At 45.8% G+C, this 24150-nt stretch overlaps 1 protein-coding gene across 4 annotated transcripts in view; it reads left to right on the top strand.

Annotated features, from left to right (window-relative positions):
• Positions 1–24150, top strand: part of FANCI (FA complementation group I) — a 1757660-nt gene that overhangs the window by 130493 nt on the left and 1603017 nt on the right. For all 4 annotated transcript variants that reach the window (XM_069624307.1, XM_069624308.1, XM_069624309.1 and 1 more), the window contains 3 exons: positions 3611–3741; positions 5003–5156; positions 5244–5301. In XM_069624307.1, the coding sequence (XP_069480408.1) occupies positions 3611–3741; positions 5003–5156; positions 5244–5301 (343 nt within the window). The remainder of the gene's footprint in view (positions 1–3610; positions 3742–5002; positions 5157–5243; positions 5302–24150) is intronic.

The raw sequence follows: 24150 nt of genomic DNA, 5'->3' as shown, positions 1-24150 counted from the left end.
TCCAAGGCCTTATGGTAGAGGTGGTCAGTGCAGTCGTCGCCCTCAAGACGGGGCGTCGATGCTGAAGCAAGACTGAACCGGCCAGGATGTCATGCCCCCACCCATGCACCCCAGTGGGAGGCCGGCTGACGGGATTCGTCAGCAAGTGGGAGAAGATCTCCACCGACAGATGGGTGCTGGACGCTCTCACCCACGGACATACGCTGGAGTTTCAGCACAGGTCCCTCTGGTGGCCTGGTAGGAGCAGCACATCCCTCAACTCTTAAAGGAGGTGCAGCCCAAGCTGCAAAAGGGGGCGATGGAGCTGTTTTAATGACGACTCCGGGGCACTGGAATCTACTGCAGGTACTTTTTGGCCAAAATGAAAACCCTGGTCTGGCGGCCCATTCTAGACCTGTGACGTCTCAACAAGTGCCTCAAGTCCCAAAAATTCAGGATGGTCACGTTGCAGCACGTGCTTGGCCAACTTAAAGGAGACTTCTTGAAATCGCGGGACCTGGAGGATGCCTACTTCCACCTCCCCATTAACAAGAAGCACCAAAAGTTCCTACGCTTCATAGTGCAGGGACGGCACGAAGGCCCTCCCCTTCGGCCTGAAGTCAACCCCCAGGGTGTTCCCGAAGTGCCTGGCACTGGTGGCGGCCCATCTGCGCCTGCGGGGGATAGATGTGTACCCGTACCTGAACGACTGGCTCATTCCGGCCAGTTCGCGAGAGTTGGCCGTTGGTCACACATAGACAACCGTCCAGCTGCTGTCTGATCTGGGGTCTCCATCAATTATCCGAAGTCCTGTTTGACACCATCACAGAACGCGTTGTTCCTAGGAGCCACACTCAATACGGTCTCCTGCCTAGCGTCGCCCTCAGAGGAGAGAGTAGCGGCCATTGTGAGGAAAGTACAATGGCTGTTGTCGCTGACGACTGCCACGGTGCGGACCATCAAGTCGATGCTCGGCATGATGTCATCTTGCATTTACTTTATTCAGCTCTGCAGGTTATGGATGCGACCTCTTCAGGAGTTCCTGGATGCTCGCTGGATACAGGTGTCCGGAAGCTTTTCAGACAAGATACCGCTTGCCAAGGAGTTCCGTTGGCCGATAAGGTGGTGGGGCGTTCACTCCAACATCGCCTGGGGCAGAGGGTTTCAGAGCCCCCTCATACCAGGAAACGATCTCCACAGATACTTCCCCGGAAGGATAGGGAGCCCACACTGGACGTTTGCATGCTATAGCCCTGTGGCTGACGGAGGAGAAGGATAGTCACATCAATATCCTGGAGCTGCAGGCTGTGTTCTGGGCCCTAAAATCATTCCTTCCCTCTCTGAAGGGCAAGGTGGTGAGGATCTTCACAGATATCACCACAATGTTCTACATTAGGAAGCAGGGGGCACTCGATCCACAGCGCTCTCAAAGAAGCGCAGGACGTGTGGCACTGGGTCATTGGACAAGAGATGTTCCTCGTAGCGCAGGACGTGTGGCACTGGGTCATTGGACAAGAGATGTTCCTCGTCCCCTTTCACCTGGTGGGAGTCAAGAACACCATCACTGACTCCCTCAGTAGAGAGTTGCGCTCCTGCCATGAGTGGGAACTTCGGCAGGACCAGGTGGACTGCATCTTCATCAGGTGGGGCAGGCCCCAGATCGATATGCTTGTGACGGCTGCGAACTCCAGATGCCAGAAGTTTGACAGCATATTCCACCAACTGAGGAGCATTGGGGACGTGTTCTCCTTTCTGTGGAAAGGCCCATTTCCGTATGCGTTCCCGCCATTGCCTCTCCTGCTACGAGTCATCAAAACACTCAAACAGTGCCAATGCAGGATGATACTCCTCGCCCGGCGTGGCCGAGGCAGATTTGGTACCGGGACCTTTTCAGCCTGTCAGTGTTGCCCCGGTCAAGCTGCCAGTATTCCCGGATCTTCTCACCAGAGAAAGAGCAATCCTGCATCACGAACCAGGATCGCTGAACCGGAGGGCTTGGCTCCTGCAACCCTAGAGTTTGGAGGTTATGGGTTGCCAGCGGACTGCAGGGAGGTCCTCGCCAAGGGCAGAGCTTCGTCGACTTCGCAGTGCTACTGTCACAAGTGCAAGCATTTTGCTACATGGTGCAGTCGCAGAAGATCACCCCTCTGAGGGTCACGGCCCGCAGTTTCTTCCATACTTGTTATCCTTGGCCAAGGCCGGACTGGCGCACACCTCTATTAAAGTGCATCTGGCGTCCATCTCCCGCTGCACCAGGTCTCCACCACAATCTACTCCTTGGTCTCACCGTCTTGTCAAGGAGTTCATCGAAGTACTGTTTTTCCCGCCAGCGAAGGCTCCTGCCCCGGCGTGGGAACTCAACGTGGTGCCGACCAGGTTCTTGGGAGCTCCCTTCAAGCCTATGCATCAGGCCCCCCTCAAGTTCATCTAGTGGAAAACTGCTTTCTTTGTGGCCATCACCACTGCCAGGAGGGTGAGTGAGATCCAGGCCCTATCCTGCAAGCAGCCATATCTGACTTTCCACAAGTCGATGGTGGTGCTGCGGACGCACCCCTCTTCCATACCGAAGGTTCCGTCGAATTCCACCTCAACAAACCTTTGGTGGTATCTGTGTTTTTTCCGAAGGCTTTGTCACCGGCTGAAAGGGCCTTGCACTCGTTGGCCGTTGCTCGTGCCCTTAAGTTCTACGTGACACGCACGTACAATTTTTCGGAAGACTTCTCAGCTGTTTGTGAACTTTGATCCTGTGAACCATGGGAAGGCCTTGTCCAAGGCTTCCATCTCAAGGTGGATCTCCGACTGCATCACGCTCGTCATCGATTGGCGAACCGACCGCTGCCTGGCCGTCCGAGAGCCCACTCCACCAGAGCAATCGCTGCGATGACAGCGCTCCTGTTTGGTGTGCCCCTGTTGGGCATCTGCAGGGCTGCTACATGGAGGTCCACACATGCCTTCACAAAGTTATTCTGCATCGTCTGGGATTCGCAACCTGTTCGCTTCAGGAGAGTCTGTTCCGGAGGTAAGAGTAATTGCTTCTGTTGAGCCGTGGTTGTGTAATGTACTGCTATGTATTTGTTATTCATGAGCATGTGAATGCATGCCAGACCCCTTGCGTGAGAAGGAACAAGTTACTTACTTGTAACGATTGTTCTCCAGCATGGATTCACATGCAAACCCTCCCTTCTACCCCTCTGCAGCTCTTCTTGGTCATACTGCCACTTTAGATGCTTGCCAAATCTGAAGATGGCTGCATGAGGAGGGGCTTAGGGAGAGTACTGTCATTGGCTGGAGGCACTATGACCCAGAGGACAGTGATTGGTTTAGCAGAGAAATACAGTTTGTAAGTGAAAGTGAAACTGGGTTTCTTTTACCAAGGATTCCCGGCCTGACGACGGGGAATATTCATGAGCCTGTGAATCCAGGCCAGACCTATGCTGGAGAACAATATATACAGGTAAGTAACTTGTTCCTTCTTCATACAAATCATGTTCCTATAAGTTATCTAAATTTTCCAAAGTCTGTCAAATATCAGCTTAATTCACTCCTACCTTCAAAGGATGCACTAGGAAGTCTGTGTGTAAATTGTGTTGCATCTTGTTTTTGATAAGTCTCTTCATGCTTTTTCTGACAGGTTCCCCTTGCTCAGAGGATGTCGGGGTTCGAAGAAGACTCCATGTTTATAGGCATTGCATTAAGCTGGTTGAGTCGGGGGACCTGCAGCCAGAAGTAGCCTCTGAAATTCTAGGACTCTTAATGCTAGAGGTAAGGCTGTCTGGCAATCTAGACATTCCTGGCAGAGGCATGGAATGGTAGAGAGGAAAACGCCCTGACCTTAGAGCAGAATCTGTTTTTACTTGCATCTTCCGATAGTGCAACTTGCCATGGTAAAATTACTAAATGCATAAAAGATGTTGGGGAAATTTGGGCTAACCTTCCTTCCTTTCTTTTGTGGTCACTCAAAATCGCATTATATGCTGTGGACAAGAAATCCTACTGTGAAAAAGGAGTTTTGTTTCCTTACCCCTAAATGACTTCAAATGCTGATCCAAGTTCTTATCTGGCTATGAGCATTGGGACCTTCCCAGCGCATTGCATATGGAAACTTAGGGCCAGACACCTGCAGCTTTGCAATCGAAGGCCTGGCAGTCTTACAACTACGAGTTCAAGCTCCTGACCAGAAGTACCTTTGGAGGGTTTCTCCACAAACCGTAATGTCTCAGTGCTCCCAGAGCCCCTCAACAGAGAAAAATAAGGATGTGTGCATGACAATACCAACTATCTCCCTGACGCAAACTTTATTGTTAGTCCATGGCTCCAAATGTTATTATACACATTAGAGAGCAAGAGTGGAAAAAGGAGCAGGAGCATGTGATGGGAGAATGTGAGTACAGATGACACCTATCCTTGTCCCTATCACTAGCCACAAGTATCTTCCATACTGTCCCCCAGATTCATGATTTACTGCCGGGTCGTGGATTATGTCACTCTCTTTTTAAGGCCGACTGGGGGCAGTGCCTAGAGCCAATTCAGTTTTTATATTACTGACGGCTAACCTGCTTGCAAGTGCTCTCAGGTTTTGCATATGGGTGAAACGAGGCCAAGCTTTTTCCCCTGCTCTTTTCTTAGCAAATAGGGCCCTACATTCCTGGTGATCTAAGCATTAGCTGTTTAGACAAGTACCTCCGCACCCTGACCAAAGAACTAACTCAAGGCTCCAAAATGATTGCTTGGTGGACAACTGGTCCGAAGTAGTTACAAGCTGATCGCTCAACAAAGCCAATAAATGAACAACTTGTGCAATTTGCGATTTTGCATAACTAAGAAACTTAAAGGAAAGCAAAGATAACTTTATATTTTTAACTTTTGAAGAAAGTAGGTCATTGTTAGCCTAGCATAGGTGTGATGGTTCCTTTGAACCCTGATTAATCTTGGTCTGAATGAGGGTATGTAATAATGGCAGATGTGCTAGTCTGCGTGATATGACTCTACATTTAGTCACTGATTACATTCTCTTGTGTTTAAGACCCACCATCTCCCAGGAGCTTCACTCGTTGAGCTGGCTAATCCATTTGTTGATGGCATCAAAGGTGGGAGTCTGTCCAATGGCAAATCGCTGGAGTTATTTCCCACTATTCTCATTGCTTTGTCTTCAAAAGAAAGCGTAGCCTACGGAAAAGGTAAGGTACTCTGCTGAAATGCCAGCTATTTATTCGAAATTGGTATTTTATACATTTTCTTTAATTTTATTTCATTTTACTTTTAAGGTGAACTTACCGGACAGGAATACAAAAAACAGCTTATTAACAGTCTGTGCTCCAGCAGGTCAGTGTTTTATTGTCTCACTTAATCAATTTTAATTTGCTAACCTGAAGAAAAAAATCCAGCCTGCAACTGTTGAATATACGTATCTTCAAAATTGATTTTTTTGTTGTTGTTGTTGAATCAAATGACATTTCTTAACAATGACTTGCCTCATGCATCACACCATCTACATATATATTTCTACTTTGCAAATTATGATAATGATCATTGCTTGGACATTTATGGTTTAGACTCATTTAATTAGACCAGAATTTCCACCTTCCTGGCATTAGCCACATTGCTGAGAAAGCAAGTTCTGGCAGAAGTGTTTTGGTATTCGGCAGCAGTCAGGACTTGAGTGGAATTGGGCCCCTGTGACTGTGCCTGTTCCTTTAACTTTGAAGGGGTGATGCAGAGCTTAAAAGCTTTGAGTGGCGCAAAGTGCTGGTGCAAGTGCTAGCAGAAGTGTTTTGGCAGTTGGCGGCAGTCTGCGGGTGACAGGTGAAGGTAGTTGCTGCAGTCTGATTTGGAGCTGCTACTTCTAAGCAAATAGTTGATTCCGGAGATCAACTGCTTGACGTGCAGCCATTGCGTGTGTAGAGGTTGAGCGCTTTTGACTTGAACTGTAATTTTTCACTTTGCTGTGATGAAATCAATATATGCTCGGACCTCTCAAAGCAAAAAGTACCTGATTCAACGTAGATCTCCCTCAGCCGGGCTCGGACCTCGCAATCACAGCACTTGCAGGGGTTCCCTTCCCCAAGCTTTATTCACATTTTTTAGGGGTTCCCTTCCACCTAACTTATTTCACATTCCAGGTCTCCCTCAGTTCGGCTCGGACCTTTCACAGATGTCGAAGACTTTCGAATGTGTAAGGCTTTTACTAAGGACTTCTGCAAGACCACTTCGACTTTCATTTCCACTCTCCTTTTTGTGTTATTTGCCCCATTGTCTCTTGGTCTTGGTAGTTCTGTACCATAAGAAAAATGTTCAAAGAAATCTTTGTCTTCAAGCATTCACCTTTTCACTTCCCCTTTTGCCGGGGTTAATCTTGACCATTATGCATTTCAGAGTTAATTCACTTTGCAGCTTCAATTCAGGGTTCAAAGTTAATACCACAGGCTTGGCCTTGCCTCCCCAACTCTGTCGTTCACCCGGGAGGGTCGCTTGCATCCTTGAAATACAATAGTCTTCTTGTCTGGGATTTGGCTCTCTCCCGGTTTTTCAGAGGCAATAACTTCCAGCAGGGAACTTCAGGGTTTCCCAACCCTTTGCTCTGGTCCCTGGATCGGTCGTTCTGCTATAGTGGGTTGGCCTTTGCCCCAGAAGTTCTGCTCCTTCTTTCTACCCTGCTGTAATTGTAATGGGTCTCCCTCAGTCTGGCTCGGACCCCTCCTTTCTTCACACACGGGTCTCCCTCAGTTGGGCTCGGACCCTCTCGCTTTGCACAAAAGTTCAATAAAAATAAATGTCTCTGGACTTCAGGTCCCATAATACAGCTTTCTTATTTTGCTCCCACTTCGCCAGCTCCCCTTAATGTCATCCAGGCGGTTTTGGGAGCTCCAGAGGGTCTTAAGAGGATATCACTGAGGTCAGGGTCTCCCCACCTGCCCCACAAAGGCCTGGTCTTTCTTGTTTTTCCCAAGGGAGGAGCTCTGGTGTGGGCAGTGGCAGGTAACCCCCAGCTGCTCCTGGTTTGGCTCCCTGGAGTTAGAACTCCCTCGCCACACTGCAGCCTCCCCTGTACTCCCAGGCCCAGCAATTAGGCAGACCTTCTTCCTCCAGGCCTTCCAGGGTCTCTCCAGCTCGAATGATCTCCTCCTGGCCTCTGTCCACCGTGCAGCATCCTCGGCTCGCTCAAAGTGTCTGTGTGCTCCACCTTTTATAATGACTGGGAGGCTTAATCAGGTTTCAGGTGGGAATGATTGAAAAGGCAGGCCTGACCTTGCCTTGCCTCATTATGGGACAAAATGGCGGCTGCCCATGGGAATCCCTGGTGCATTGGTTTCTATGGGTAATCTTCATAGCTCCCTTTCGCCTCTTCTTCGTCCCAATGGTTTGGTAAATGGGATTTCTAGAGTGGAGGTAGGAATTGTGGGAGTTGTAGTTTTTTTCGAGAGGTGGTAAAAATATCGTCAGAAGAAAGAATGGGAACGATTTTGTTGTGAGATATAGGGTGTTGTTTGTTCTCCTACACCCCCCCTTTGATGTGGGTACCGCTTGGAATGGGGGCAGGGACACGGGACAAGACTTAAAACAACCTATAAAGTTGGTGGAAGTGTTGGGTAGGGGTGTGTTGTGAAGAGGGCGATACCGTGTCTTGCCTTCGGATGTCTCACCCCCTTTCCCATAGGACCCCTCACCCAGGTGATCCTCCTGCACTTGTCGACCCACAGGGTCCGGATCCAAAGGCGATGGCCGTGCCCTGGCCACCTGAGCAAGAGATCCCAGGGTCTAGATAGTGAGACACCCTTTGGTTTCTCACAGCTAACAAAAGACTTATTCATCGGCCTCGTTCCCTCCTGGTGGGGGCTGCTCCCTGAGCCTTGTGATCAAATTCAAGCAGCATGGCTAAGGACATTTTGGACGTGTAACTTCTTAATTTGGCTCAGTCTGAGAACTTTGCCACCCTTAATTGTGATCTCCAGGCTATGCAAGCAGAGATGATGTCGACTGCTGCTGAGCGTGTTAATTGTTCCCATAATTTGATATCTCCTACAGGGGTTATCGTAGCATCTGCGACCCAATCGCCTAGGAGTTCAAGAGTAACTTTGCATGTGTTGCAAGGTGATTTAAACGATTGCTCTCCTAATTTGGTTTTTGACTCTGATAGCAGTGGTTCCTCTGATCCCAACCCTTCTGTGGTTGCAGGGCGCACGCCTCGGAGACAAGTGCTGCCTGATGTTCCGCCCAGTGGCTCCTCTTTATTAACCACAGTAGATTTTGTCTTGAACTTTTGTGGGGATGTTTTCATCTGTTCATGAAAACCTTTTGGACAAATGTCATCTTTTGATACAGGTGCGTGTGAAAGGTCAAACGGAAGAAAAAGCTTGTTAATACTTAGGAATGGTGGATCTGGCTCTGGAAGCTTTGAATGTGATGCATTAAGCTCTAGTTGCTTCATGCATCACATTTCTGGGGCTTGTGACACTATTCCAAGTGATCAAAGTCCCTTACCCCCAATAAATTATGCAGCTGCTAATGTAGGCCATGAAGTCCCATTATTGGTTCAAGAAGCTCAGGTTGGAATCTATGAAATCTTCTCTAGATGTAAGAAGAGGGGTCCCCCGATGGAATATCAAGGTAGGTCCCAAAAAGAAATAGAGGGAAAAATTTGAACCTCAATAGGGGGTCCCACAGGTTTTTGTGAAATCTATCTATTCCTGAGCCTACTTTGAAAAGGTCGGGACCAAAGAGCTGTGAAAATGAGATGGGTTTGAACGGCAACAAGAGCAGACCTCAGGCTATATGTGAAGATGTAGGGGGATCTGAGGGAATTAGCAGTACTAAAACGGGGACGACTCCTATTGATATATATCGTGCGACTGTCAAATGGAAAATGTTTTGATGAATATTTCTGCGTATGCAGAATCTGAAGAGGACATAAACTCCCCCGTTGATTACCAGTCGAAGGGGACTTTATTACTGAAAGGGGCTACAAAACCAGTCAAGCCAAGCATGAATTTAAACACGACGGGAAATACAGTGAATCTGATTCAGAATAGCATGGTGCCAAGGGGAGCACCAATTGAAATGTTGAGGCAAGGGCCTTTGACCTGCTTTCCCTGGGATCAGCAGAGAGGTGAAAAGGTAGTGTCATCCAAGGAACTTCCTGAGAAATCCTATGGAGTTTCTTGACTTTAGAACAGAGACAACAATTAATAGTTTAATAGTTGGAGGGGGGGGAATAGTAATCGGGTTACTCTGCAATTGCCTAAAAATGTGGAACTATTTTCTCAACATCTCTATCCTTTATATCACTGTATATTGAAATCCAATTGCTATTTCCCTGCAAACAATAATGGGTTCCTTAATTGTAATCTTGGAAAATGCCTTGCATCAGGTGAAGGGTGTGGAAGTATTGGGGAGGGGGGTTGAATTGTTATTGTTTAGGTGTAGGTTTTTGGAAGAGTAGGATGGACACAGAATTAAGGGAAATTTATCTGGGGACATGCCTCCTAATCTTGGCGGAATGGAGCTCTCTTCATATATTGATTACATATTTGCCTCTACTGCCATTATTTCTAGTTGTTAATCCTTATTGGTGCAGGAGGAGGGATCTAGTGACCATTCAGGTCTATGGGTGAAATATCAAGTGCTGGAAGCAGCCTTGGTGAAAGGATCCTTTCTGCTGATTTTGAAATGTAATCCAGCAAGAAATCACCTTGTGTGGAATAGTTTGATTGTGAATAGATTTAATGAGTTATTGGGTAAACATCTCCAAGGGTCAAGCTGTAGGGCTGAACTTGTGAATGTGTCCTATAATGTGAAGCTGGAGGGGCTTTATAGATTATTATTTCATTCTACTAAAAATCGAGTTAAGCACATGCATGCCTTTGACATGGAAGTTAATATGTGGAAGAAAACCCTGTGAAGGGAACTGCGTATACTAAAATGAACATGTCCTCTGAATTGTATTGAATTGCGGGGGCATGCGTGTAATGCATTCCGGAGTTGGCTATGCCAACATCGTAGTATTATGGCTCCGCATTATGCAGAGAAAATGCAAACTATCTTGAGGGGTCGGAAAACCTCTCATTTTTGGAATGTGATTTAATAATCAGTTTAACCCTCAAATTCAAACCGTGGCACACCCTATCTCTAAAGAGGTTTGGGATGAATTGCATTTGAATGTATATAGAGAAAATATAGATGAGCACAAGTGCTTGCCTAAGATTAATAGGGCTGCATGGAATCTGCATTTTTCTCTTTTAAGACATTCATTGAATTATAATGAAAAGTAAGATTATATATCCCAGGGCCCGACGGTCTATCGTATGTAACACTCATGGGTTCCCCTATGGTAAGGGCTGGGATATTACTGGAACTCGAATGTTAGCCCCAAGAGCAATTCCTTTATCTTGGAAAACCCTGATTATCATTACTATCTATAAAAACGGGGATTGCTTGAATCCTGGCAAATAACAGCCGATTGCCCTTCTTGATGCGCCAGGGAAAATATTCTGCTCTATGGTTGGATCCCAACTAAGAAGATGGGCTGAAGATGCAAAAATCATGGATCCCTGGCATTCGGGATTTTTTCTGCAGTTGGGTACGACCTTAAATGATTTTTTAATAAATGCCATTCAAGTGAAATTTGCTGGTATAAAAAAAAACCTGTGTTTTTGTTTTATTGATTTTAATATGACATTTATTTCAGTTAGTCGCCCCCTGCTCTGGGCCAAACTAGGCAACTGGGGGTGTCCATCTTATTTAATTGATATAGTACTTGAATTATAGTCTGCAACTTTGATAAGAATTAGGTTGAATGCTGAAGGACTTCTTTCTGATCCCATAAAGACAACCAAAGGTCTTAAGCAAGGCTATGTTTGTGCCCCTCTCCTTTTTAATTTGTTTATTGCGGATATAGGCACTGTTTTAAAAGTTGCTCGATCTTCCCCCCCCAAATTTGATTTAGGTTTAAATTGGCTTTTATACACAGACGACCTAGTGCTGTGCGACCAAACACCTTTTGGTTTCCAGTGCCAGATCTCGGCATTGTTGATACTACAACTAATAATTTGACCATTTGAAAAAATCAAACTTTTTGAATTTAAGAATTTAAGACCCGCCAAAAGAAAAAACAATGTGTCTAGTTTTAACTGGTGTTTGGTGCAGGATCCTCTGGAATGGTGAAAGATTTTGTATACCTCGGTTTTCATATATTTGAAATAGATAAACCTATGGGTCATTATCTATTTTTAAGGAGGAAACTAAAAATACTGATTTCCCAAGTAAAAATAATTGACCAAGAATTGGGTTGAACAGGGTTTGAAATTGATGGGAGCTGGGCGCTATTTAGCTCCTGCTTCTAGCATAGTAGAGCCTGGTCAGCTTGAAACCAACAGCTACCAGGAGCTACGTTTGGCTCCTTATAACTGGTGCCTTCCAAACATGTACATGTGACATTAACTTTGAGTATTTGAGAAAGTTCATAAACCAGAATTAGAACACATCTAATACACATTGGTTCATACAAAATAGACAAAAAGTTAAAGGGGCATAGCTGGTACCTCCTGGTTCCCCGTGCGGTAGCTCCTGTCTATGGGGTGATGCCAGACACCCAGGTGCTAGTTTTAACTCCTGCTCATCCAATCTCAATTTCGAACCTGGTTGAATTTATTGGATACAAATGAAATTTTGGGTGCCAGACAGAAAATCCCAAGAGAGGAAAGACTTTGCAGGTTCTGCAAAGTTTCACTTGAAACACTGGAGCATTTGAGTTTGGATTGTGTGATTTTAATTGAATTGAGATGAACATGCTTGGGAAATACTTGAAAGATATTATTAATTTAAATACTGTGTTAATTTGGAAGTTAATACTTGAAGCAACCAATGTGGGGGTTAAATTAAATGAAATACTTTTTTTAAAAATAGTTTTAGGTTAGTAGAGAATTCATGAATTTTATTTAAGATGATACATGTTCTGGATTAATTGTTAGATATATCTTACATTTTTGAATTCTCTGTATTTTGTCTTGATTTGTGAAAATGGTATATTTATTGATGTTATATGTAGTAAATTGGTGTATGAATTTGTGAAAGTTTCTTTGAGCCATAACACACTAAAAATACTTTCTTTTTTAAATTGCTGAGAAACTATTTCAGTTTTCATAGCAGGGGAAATATTATCTTAGAATTGTATTTCAAAAACAGCAATGTCATCTTTTGCCAGATACTTCACAGTTTGATATGCTTCACCTCTGCCATTCCTTACTTGTGTGGTATGGCCGAGCAATAACGTATGTGACAATGGATTTAAGACGTGAAACAGTACAGCTGTTAACTGTGAAGGCCTTCGAAAAGGCCTATAGGTGGCCCAAAACTACAAATAAGCGCTTTGCTAAAGTCAACAGTACACAAGGCTTATTAACACAAAGTGGGGTTGTCCTAGAGGTGCCTACTGCCTTTCATAATGTTTATTCAAATCATAAAGTCTTTATCCTCTTCTCATTAGCTCGTGTCTCCCTTTGAGACACACTGTCGTATAAAGTAAAAGTCTCAAAATGATATCCAACGAAAAGTTCCCATTCCTACTCTTAACCAGTCTTTTAGCCTCAAGGCTTCCCTAATGCAAAATTCCAAAACCTAATCTTGAAACTGCAGCCCTGTTTCAACAAAATGTAAATATTCCTCTGGTAAGGTTCTTGCAGCAGTTATTTATAATGGTCTCTCCCTCCAGCTCCTCTGCTTTCATCTTTTGTCTCCTGGCCTCTCCCAGGTTTCAAGCTTCACAATTCCCTCCCCTTTAGACTTCTCAACATTACAACATTCACTGGACTTCTTTTAGCTCCCCGGTTTCTCATGCTTCACAATGGGGCTTTCTCAGACTTTGGTTTTGTAAGGATTCAAAAACGGTCTCTCCTAGACCTTGGGCTTCAGGCTCCACAACAGCAATAATGGGCATATCTCCCCCTGGCCCCCCATTAAGGTACTTGACAGACACCCTATTCTGTCATCCGCCTCCCATGGACCAGGTCTCTTTCCCTATTACCTTAGGATTGCTGGTGGATAGCCTTAGTTTAGCTTTGCCAACACCCTGATGACTTGGGAGGTGTCTTCCAAAACCTTGGTGACATTCTCAGGCCTGGACCACTTCCAGCGTGGGCTCTCTGAATTTCTCCTAAATCGTTACTACTTTTCTCCAGAAAGTAGTCCTTTCCTGCAACACGAATGGGAGATTTGTTCGAAATTCGGCTGTATGAAAACTATGTACAGCTGAAAATTTCTAATAAATAGCCCATTCGGTGCCATTATAGTGAACAAGGAGAACGGGGGCTGCGGGGGTGTCCCCTGCACCCTTGTTCACTATGCCATCGGGTGTCCCCTCCGCTCCCGATTAAATAACGTTTTTTTTTTTAAAAAGAGGACCCTGCGGCATCGACTCCCATCCACGTAAGTGAAGGAAACCGGCATCGCAGAGGGATGCAGGAGACAGCGGCACTTAAGGAGGTGTGCCGAAACAGGTAAGTAAGTGGGTGGGGGGAAGAGGGTTGCCAGAAAAATCTGCTGGAGGGAAAACCCCAAAGTCATTTTCAGTCAAATAACTTTAGGTTTTTTATCCTTCTTGACATTTTCAGATTCAATCTATTCATGGATAACCCCAGGAATCTCCCCTTGTGTCAAGGGAGCATGAATAGGCACGCCTACCTTCTACAGATCCATGACTCTTTCCATCTTCTTTTACATTCCCTAGAATAGGGCTTGTCTCCTAATGTTGTTCCTGATAGGTTATACCCCATCTTGGTTTGAAGTCTCAAACCTGATTGCTTATTCTCTTTGGAGCCTTTAATTCCTATGAGTGCTACATTATTGGATTAGCGCATTTCTTTTGGTTACTTGACTGATGGTCTTTTTTTCTGAAAATGAGGGCTGGCGAGGTTTTAAAAGCGTTTGAGGCATGTGACGCCATCTTGGAAATCTCCACTGCATAGAGAGTGGTGCCACGGGTTGAGCTCTGCTCCGCTGTGGGTCCTGGTGCACTGCGAATGCTGCAGCGCAAATTATGCTCATCTTCTTTCACTCTCTATCAGGTTAGCACTGCCTGTTCTTTCCAAGTGACTCACCAAGAATTCGGCATTGCCGCATGTTAGATGCTTGAGTTCCTTGGCTGTGGGGACCCTTATCAAGGCTTTCTAGGAGGTGAAGTATTTTCAGTCACAACATCAGAGCATGGCTCCTCGGAGGATACCGGGGGCTTAGCAAGCCACCACAATTCCTCCTCATCCACCCTGTGAGAGACAGATTGAGTAGCAGCTGGACCAGCCCAGTCGTTGGTGGCTCATTTCCAGGTCTTAGTCTTCAACTGACTCTCAACAATGGCACACTTTTCAGAAGGAGTCGGATTTTGTACCACTAGAACTGATCACCTTTTATAGCAAAATAGCTCCATACATTCACATTTTATTAACAGTGCATCCCTGGGGAGATCTTGATCCAAGGATACAGGGTGGAAGTATGTTTGAGATATGATATAAGTAATTTATAACGTGCCTGTATATAAAGGAAAGTTCCAGTGGTGAAACAGTGATTACAGAAATCGGCCAAGGCTGGAGCGAGGGTGTCAATATGGTCATCAATGGTTCTGGAGAAGCAGGGAGTACCTGTTTGGACGACACTTTCATAGATAGGATTTGCCTAGAAACCTTGTCAAGTGTTGTCAGGGAGAAAGAGGAGAAAAGGAGGAGGAGAGGGAGAGATGACCAAAGGGGGTCAGAGAGAGAAAGAGGATATAGAGGGCAGGATGTCTTGAGTTGTAGCAGAGAATTGAGAGGCCAGATCCATACAGAGGGCCTGGGAGGGAACAGGAGAGGCAGAGACAGCAACAGGATTTGCCAGTTCCTTTCAGATTTGTAAGAGTTCGGGCGTGGAGTTAGAGGCTGCTGAAATGCGGGCTTTAATGTGTGCTCTCTTCTTGGACACGACAGAGAGTCTGTATTGCCCTTGGAGCAGGCGGCAGACCAGTTTGTCAGTGGATGCGCCCGAAGCCATGCACTTCCTCTCAACCAACCTGCACTTGTGTTTCAGGACGGCGAGGAGCTGCACCTGGAGGTAGGTTTCAGCTGGATTCTCATGACAGGAGCAAGGATGTCCAGCGTTTTGGAAATAAAAAGATGCAGATTATAAATGGCTGTGTCAGGGCGTGAGTCAGCCAGAGGAGTAGGAGAATGAAAGTAGAAAGAAAGGCATCCATTGACACACGCTTAATCGGCTGAATGACCGAGAAGGCAGGTGGCACTGCTGGGGGGGGGGGGGGTCGAGGGAGGGGGTGGTTTGTTTGAGGGATAGAGAGTTTTAGATGAGAGGAGAGTAGAAAGTGGTCAGTCCAAGAGAGAGGAGTGGTGAGAGGGTTAGAGTGATGGATGTCTGAGGTGATGAGAACATGCAGTGTGTGTCTGGCCAGAGGGCAGAAAGGAAAGAGGGAGAGTGTCGCAGAGGTTGCTGAGAAACCCAGAGGAGGTATTAGAATCATCCAGGTGGATGTTGAGATCTCAGAGGAGGAGAAGTTGAGAAATAGAGGGAAGGAGAGAAGCAGAGAGGTCGGTCCATTCAAAGAGGTAGAGGGCAACCTGGCCAGGTGGCCTGTAGATGGTGGCTACAGTTGGAGAGAGGACAGGAGAGATAGAGCTTGCAGACCAGGCATTCAAAAGAGGAGTAGGCCTGCATAGGGATGACAGAGGCCGGGACCCAATCCGTAAAATCAGGGCTACTCCCACCTCCAGTTTGGTTGGTTCTGGGTTCGGAGAGGTTCTTGTAGGAGAGTGTCAAAACTTGTGCCGGAACTGGCTGTATAATCCATATCTCAGTGAGAGCAAGGACATCTAGGCCGAGTTCTTCGAGGAGGTGACAGATGTCAGAGGAGTGTTTGACAGCAGAATGAGAGTTGAGAGTAGCGACATGGAGCAGGTTGCCACATTTGAAAGACTTCTGTGGAGGGGTACATGCTTGAGGTACACCCTGCAGAGGTGGTAGAAGGGCCAGAGGGTGGGCAGAGGAGGAAGATGACGGTGCCCGAGGAAACACCTATCAAAAAGGAGAAGATTGGGCTGAGGGCCCTGAACCAAGACGGTGCCGTTCAGATAGACATTAATGATGGTCTTGGAGGAGTGGAAGGGGGCCAAGAGGACCTCCCACCTAGTGCCACCGTTAATGGGAGAGGAGGAGAAAGGAGAGTGAACAGAGACCATGTGAAGGGTCCATATGTCTGGAGCGGGGACCACAAATGTTATGTTACTTGGCATTTATATAGCGCCTTATATATATCATTGGTATGACCTGAAAGCGCTGGTAGGTTGAACGCCCTCGGGAACCGTAGGGGCGGGGAGGGAGGGAGGCAGGGAGGGGGGGAGGTTGAGGGGTTGAGCGGGAGAGAGGTTGAGCGGGCGAGAGGTCAGGCTGGAATGTGCTCGGCTAGCTGCGTTTTATTAGGGTGATGAGGTGTTCATGGGGTCGTATTTGTATGTGAACAGCTACGCCGAATTATCAGTGGTATAGCTGTGTTCTAGTTGAATGATGGTGTATAGTATAGAGTAAGCGTAGTGGTGTGATATGGTGGTTATCAGTAAAAGTGCCTGAGACCAGGCACGTGAACAGGACGGTGGGGACATACATAGCGACATACAGATATATAGCGACAGGTATATATAGGCTTCAAATATATATGGGGATACAGATAGATAGCATATGTAGGGGATAAATCGCCTGAGCACAATGTCTAGATGCAGAATTCCATACAGCAAACAAAGGGGAGTGCGAGTCCTGAGAGTCATTGAGGAAGCACTGGTGTCGGTATCGGCGATAGGGAGGCCTGGATGCCAGGATGTCCCTCTTGAACCTTTTCATTCCAGACTTAGTGAGAGGGATAGGTTAAGAGATAGTAGCAGTTAGAGAAGATGGGCGAGACAGATAGCACCACAGGGGGTGTGAAGGAAGTAGGTTGGGGAGAAGGGGTGAGAGACGAGAGAGAGACGCACAGCCCTGTGGCACACAACTCCGAATGCGCAGGGGTAGGAGGAGGAGGAGGGCGCCCGGGGTAACAACAAAGGAAAACACAGGAGGAGAACAAGTAACACACAACAATGAACGGCATGCCTTGCGGTTGGGGAGGATCTAGGTGGAAGCCTAGAGAGAACCAGCAACAATGCAATAATGCAACAATATAGCCTAGCATTTTCAAGAATCTCTATGCTGAATTTGCGGCACTCTCTCTAAATAGATTAACCACACTCAAGAAGGGCTAGAATTGGCCTCCCAAAGACCACAGTCAGTAACCTCTTTACATTGTCAGATAAGACTGGTTCCACTCAGCGCTGCTGAATCTGGCAATGGCACACAAACCTTAATGGGCCACATTCTGAGTTTGGCGGTAATTTTAATGAATTACCACCAGAATCAGCACTGCGCCTCGGTTCCATGGGCTTATCACGGCATTACAAGGGGGGGTAGGGTGGTGTTGGTCACCATTTTTGGCATTCCTAATCCTTCATGGAGTAATTCTGCTGCGGTCCTTTTTCTGATTTCTGGAGGAAAAGTGGAGGATTTACCTCGCATCTCTTTGCTGACTGTAAATCTTCCACTTTTCCGCCAAACTCTGAATTTGGCGGTGCGGTAAAAATGGCAGTAATTCGGTTACCGCCCAAAAAAGCAGTAACGGAATTGCCACCACTTTTTTACTGCACTGCCAAACTGTAATGAGGCCCAATATCCTTGCTCCTGAGCTATAAATAAAAGGGATTCCAAGGCATGAAGAGCCATAGCATGTGAATGCTCTGAGGATGAGAGGCGGAATAGTTCTTGTTAAACAAAAGAGGTGATGGCTGGAATATTTAGAATTAATCTTAACCCCTGGCATTGTTCTGGGCAACCCTCCAGACCATCATTATTTGCCTGCTAAGCCATTACAAAAGGGGAAAGACCATATGCAAATCGGGCTTGGTCCCACCCCAAAAGGGTAGTCCAGCCCGAACTGTTTGGTCACATAGCTTCTGCACGAGACCACAAGCATCCCCAAACATGTTTCGGCCTCATCAGTGAGGAGTAGCTTGGGTCTCTACGCCCTGGATATTGATGTTCTTAATGTACTGAATTATATCTTCTAAGGAAAAATGTAGCTTCCAATACTGGGAAATAACATACTCCTTATAGATCACATTTGTATCTTTATACAGGTTTAAGAAATTCCTTGCAATGAGGGTAATTGACCTGAACATTTTGGTAAATGATGAAAGACCAGACGTTGCAAGAATTCTTAGTGATAACTTCCAACATACGCTCACCATTATTCTGCAATATAAGGAATTGATGACAGCAGAGCCAATTTTTATATCCCTGGCGGAGGAGACACATTTTTTCTAATATTACTACTTCTGTGTACAGTGATCGTTGAACCACTCTTATCTTAGCTTGCAACTCCTTTTTAGATTGAATGTCCTTATTATAAAAATGAGTTTTAGGCTTGTGGGTGGTAGACTTTAGGGGTTGGTGGTTAGAAATCAATCCCGTAAACCGATTCAGGGTGATCGTTCACATTTTTTCCTTCAGGGTTGACGTTGCAAATAATTACCCAATACATCGATTAAAGATGTTAATATTTCCTATTCTCACAGCAATCCGATGCCCTTCCAGGTTTAAAATGTGTACTTGTATTTGTTTTATATAGCGCCTCAATCCAAGGCGCTTTAAAATGAACAACAAAATAAACAATAAACATGGAGCAGTAGAAGCAATAACGGTAAACATGAGCCAAACCAGAAAAACAGCATGTAGAACAATTTACATATGAGAAAGAAGAGGAGAGGAGGGGGGTGGAGAAAGAAGGAGGGGGAGAGAGAGTAGTGAGTGAGTGAGTAGTAGGAAGATGGGAGATTTAGAAGAGAAGGGGAAGATAAGAGAACACAGAGAAGGGTACAAGAAAGAGGGAAAGAAGTGTGAGAGGGGAAGGGGATGAGAGTAGTTACGTGATCGTTGAAATGCTCGATTCTCACAGCATTTGGCTGTAGTGACAGAAATGCATGATCACTGAGCGTAGTTCGCTCAACAGTAAAAGAATTACAAAGCTCAAATGGTTTATGGGTTTCAAAAACGTAATCGCTACATGTTTCTGAGCGGGCATTAGCACAAGTATTTTTGTGGGGAATATTCCCACTCACGTTTCCATTCATCATTTGCAGATACCACGAGTGTAAGAAATCCACCCATTTCGTCCCATTAATGTACTGAGTAGAGAGGTCCATGTGTAGCATATCTATTGCCATATAATGTAACACAACAGTCAGAATAAAAGTCCTCAGCAACAATCACTTCAAAGTTCTCAAAGCATGCACAATTTTTGTTTAAAATGGCATTATTCGCTCTTAAAAACGGTTTGATCTGAGAATGTGTGGGATTCCAGTAAATGTTTATAATGTGAAACATTTTGGTAACCTTTCCCCAGTTAAGGGATGGTTTGAAAACTAGAATCCTGTATATAGATTCATAAATAACCTTACAATACTTCAAGAGCGAGTGATCAATTGCTACTAGTAAACCGCCAGAGAAATGGCCATCATGCAAATGAGTAGAAAGTAGAAATAAAACTTTATAGCAGTCAAGATCTATGGCTGAACGTGCCCATATCTCCTAAAAAAAGGAAATTGAGAACTTTTTGAAATATTGACATGGGTCCCTATTGTGCATAATAGGAGTGTGGCCCCGGGAATTCTCAGACAAAATAGAAACATTGCCACATTCAAACCTATCCTAGAGGCCTGTGCCCCGGTCACCCTGCCGATTTGTCAGTATTTGATAGGGTTGATGCAAGCCAGGACACATTTTCCAAATTAACATTCATATTATTATTTACAGTGCTTGCAAAGTGAACTAGGTTAGAAGACCACCTTCTGCTCCAATACAGATGGAGCCAAATTTGGGTAGAGGTCATATCCCATTTGCTTCAATAGTTCTAACTCTTTTAATAACATTTTAATTACAATGTTAAATGATATTTTGAGTGAAGCCCTGTCAGTCCTTATGATCAAAACAATTAAACGACTCAATATCTTAAGTGGTGAGTAGGCAAAAAAATGGTACTTCGTAAATGACGTTTCAACGGTTCAAGACGATGCCATTTGATGGTTTAAACAAAAACTCTAAAATTAGAGTATCAGTGTAGGGGGTCACAGATGCCAGGGCTTTAGAGGACGCCAATAAGTAATATTTATGTAGAGTAGAGGCATCCTGCATGTATGAGCATGCTTGCTGTGGTTGACTGACTTAATAACTCCTCACTTCAGTACTCATATATGGTGGTGGGGAAAAAATATGTAATTTGTGCTTATACTGTTGCATTATTACTTTACTTTGTGAATTCATTTTAGCATGGTAACGTCCCTCAACTCCCACCCCCCCTCTCTCATCCCCCCCTGGAAGAGATGGTCCGTGTTGCTTTGTTCTCAGGTAAGTCTATGAGCTGAATATGTCTGTGATTTTGATATTATGCAGGCACCATTGTTCCATGTAGTCTGATTGTAAGTATTCCAGAACCACCTCCCCCCACCCCCCCATTCCTTCATGAAGGATTCTGGTGAGCCCTATAGGTAATGTGTTATCTTTTCCATGGTCATTTGTGACCAAACCTTCTGCAACCAAGTGTATACAAGAGGTGGGTCTTGCTTTTTCCAGTTTTGGGCGATTGTCGCCCACGCCGCAATGACCAGGCCCATAAAGCGCCTCCAATGTGCTTTGATGTTCTTGGCCTGGTGATCCTTCATTCCGCATAGCCATACTTTTTACCCCCATCTGTTCCACTTCTGGAAACATCCTTTTAATTTCCGTTTTCACGTCTGACCAAAATCCTTTGACCCCTTGACAGTCCCACCATATGTTCTTCCACGTACCTGCTTCTAAGCAACCCCTCCAACAGCGGTTGTTCTTTTCCAGATACATTATGCTGAGTCTCTATGGTGTGTAGTGCCATTGAGTAACTATTTTTAGCCACATTTCCCTGGTTTGCACTGCTCTTGTAAGTTTTGGGATGCCAGCCCACAGGTCCATCCACTGTTGTTTTGGAATCACTTCCCCAAGCGTTCTCTCCCATCTTTTCATGTATGCCCATTTAATTTCTTCATCCGATGTGTTGATAAAGAGTGGAGACTAATTTCTTGGCTCCGGAGTTGGTAAGTAGGTACTTTTCAAATGGGGTGAGGTCCCTTGTGGCTGCTTGAACGACCTCGGGTGTTGCCAACCAATGTCTGAGTTGCTCATATCTATATCTGTCCGCCTCTGTCAGGTTCCATAGGATTTTACATTCTTTAAATGATCTTATTTCTTTGTCTTGGAAAATTTCACCAATTTTTTTGCACCCTGCAGCTTCCCAGTTCTCTGCGTTCCTGTCCCGGTGGGAATAGAGGGTTCCGACAGATGGGCGTGAAAGGGGATATCACTGTGGACATGATGCCTTTCCGTGTTTGTTTGTCCCAAGCATCCAGTGGAGTTTTCATAACCTCACTAATACGGAGATTTGGGTGTCTATGTTGCTTGTGTTTCCAAAGAAGGTCCTCCAACGGAGTTCTAGCGACTACCCTATCTTAAGTCACCCAGATCGTTTGTTGATCCTCCCACAGCCACTCCTTCAACACCCACAGTTGCGCTGCTTGATAGTATTTCCTGAAGTGTGGGAGTGACAGTCCCCCGCTCTGGTGTGTGCCGTGAGGGTGGCTCTGGTGACCCTTGGGGGCTTCCTGTTCCAGATCTAGGACAAGGTTGCCCTTGACAGTGCCTTAAATAAAGATTTAGGGATTATTATAGGGCCCTCCCTATAATACAGCAAGTAATACAGCAGCCGGGGGAGCAGGTTCATTTTCACCGCTTGAATTCTACCCCACCATGAGACCATTAGCGGGAACAAACGTTCCAAATCTCTTTTCAATTTAGCGAGGAGTGAGGGATAGTTTCCCTGAAATAGCTTGTCTATCTTATGTGTGAGTGTTATACCCAGATACAGATACTTGATACCCTCCTCAGCAATTTTTAGACCAAGCAAACCCGCCTCCCTTTCCAATGCCCATCTCTCCCCAGCCAAATGCAGTATCTCCGACTTTTTCCTGTTGATTTTTAGACCATAAATCTCCCCAAAAGCCTCTAGTTCTTTCAAGGTTTGCGGTAGGGACCTGCCTGGGTCTTCTAGGGCCAGCAGCATGTCATCTGCATAGGTTATGACTTTGTGTTGAGTGCCATCCCGATTCCCCGCACCTGGGCTGATTCCCTGGTTTTAATTAATAGTGGCTCCAAAAAAATAGCATATAGGAGGGGGGAAAGCGGGCATCCCTGTTTGGTTCCCCTGGTTATCTGTACCTCCCCGTTTATCACTATTCTTATTGATGGGGCGTTGTAATTGGCTTTAACCATGTTAATGTAGTGTTTGCCAAATCCCATGTGTTTTAGAGTTTTAAAGAGTATGGACCACTCCACCTTTTCGGCGTCTAAAGAAAGCAGGATTCCTGGCGTGTGTGTAATACCAATTTTTTCTACCAAGTGTATTATCCTTCTCAGGTTATCATGTGTTTGCCCGGAATGAAGCCAGATTGGTCTGGGTTTATTAGAGAGGGGAGAAGCGGGGATAACCTAGCGGCCAGGATTTTGGTATAAATCTTAGAGTCCAAATTTATCAGGGTTATTGGACGATACGAGCCAGGGAGGGAGGGATCTTTACCTGATTTATGGAACACCAGTACCTTTGCCTCATTCATGGATGGGGTGATGTTTCCGCTTTCCCCAAAGGTGTTTAGCAGTCTTGTTAAAACTGGGGTGAGAATGTCTGCATATTTTTTGTAGAAGGTGGCCGTAAAACCATCTGGGCCTGGTGCCTTGTTGTTTGGGAGTCCTGCAATTGCCCTTCTCACTTCTTACTCACTAATCTGGGCTTCCAATGCCAGTTTGTCTTCCTCAGATATTTTTGGAATGGGGAGAGATTGTAGGAACCTATCTTGGTTGCCCTCATCTGGGCGCTCCGTCGCGTATAACTTTTGGTAGAATGTCTTGAAGGCCTCCCCAATGTCCTTGGTGCGCGTTAGTGTCTCTCCTTGTGCGTTTATGATGTTTAGGATAGACATTGATTTTTGCTTTGCGCAGAGTTGTCTTGCTAGGTATCGGTCTGCCTTATTGGCTTTGATGTAGTATCTTTGCTTGAGGTAGAGGAGGGATTTCTCTGCTTTTTTATTGCAAGTATTTCCAATTTCCCTTGCGCATGTCTCAACGCTTTCTTGAGGCTTCTGGTGGGGTGAATCATTAATTCCTGTCGGATGTCTGTTACTTTCTTTTCAAGTTCTTTTTCCCAGCCGTGCCTCTGCTTATCCTTGGTGGCTTTCAGAGCTATCATATGTCCCCGGATCACCGCCTTGAAATCCTCCCAAACTGTTCCCAGTGGGCCATCCCCTGTATCGTTTTGTTCAAAGTATTCTGTGATTTTGTCCCTTATCGCTTCTCCCGTCACCGGGTCATAGAGAAGATCCTGAGGTAGCCTCCACCGCCAAAGACCTCCCCCCCTTCCCCGGGGTCTGAACCTCCAACCATAGCGGGGCATGATCCGACAGTGTTATGGGACCTATTACCACTCCTTGGATTTTGCCCATCAGGCCCACTGACACCCAGCTCGACATCGTGTTTTGAGCACGCGAGTAGTAAGTGAAACCACTAGTTTGACCCTTTAGTTCCCTCCATACATCGCACAGCGCCATCTGCTCCATCTTTAGCTTGAGGTGCTTGGACAGAGCACCTTGACTGTGGGTTCCCCCCGTGCTCCTGTCCAAACGTGGGTGCTAGGCCATATTCAGATCTCCCCCCAGTATTACCTCCCCTTTCGCTAACCCCTCAAGTTTCCCCATTATGTCCCGCAGAAAGCCGTCCTGACACGTATTGGGTGTGTATATCGCTGCCAGGGTGAGCCTGATACCGTCTAGCTGAACGTTGGCAAATGCAAACCTCCCTTCCCTGTCCGTCTGCCTGTCTATGAGTGTTACGTCAGCACACCCTTTTATTGCTATCAGTACACCCGCTCTTTTTTCCGTGGCATTTGATTGTGCCCAATCCTCGTACCCTCTGAGATATACCTTCCTATTATCGTGGCCTCTTATGTGAGTTTCTTGGAGCAGCAGGATATCCGCCTTCTCCCTCCTA

The sequence above is a fragment of the Ambystoma mexicanum genome, chromosome 11 (assembly GCF_040938575.1).
Source record: "Ambystoma mexicanum isolate Mex_15411 chromosome 11, UKY_AmexF1_1, whole genome shotgun sequence".
NCBI classification, from domain to species: domain Eukaryota; kingdom Metazoa; phylum Chordata; class Amphibia; order Caudata; family Ambystomatidae; genus Ambystoma; species Ambystoma mexicanum.
The sequence above is the reverse complement of the archived record's forward strand: the minus strand, read 5'-3'. Positions and strand labels throughout refer to the sequence as shown.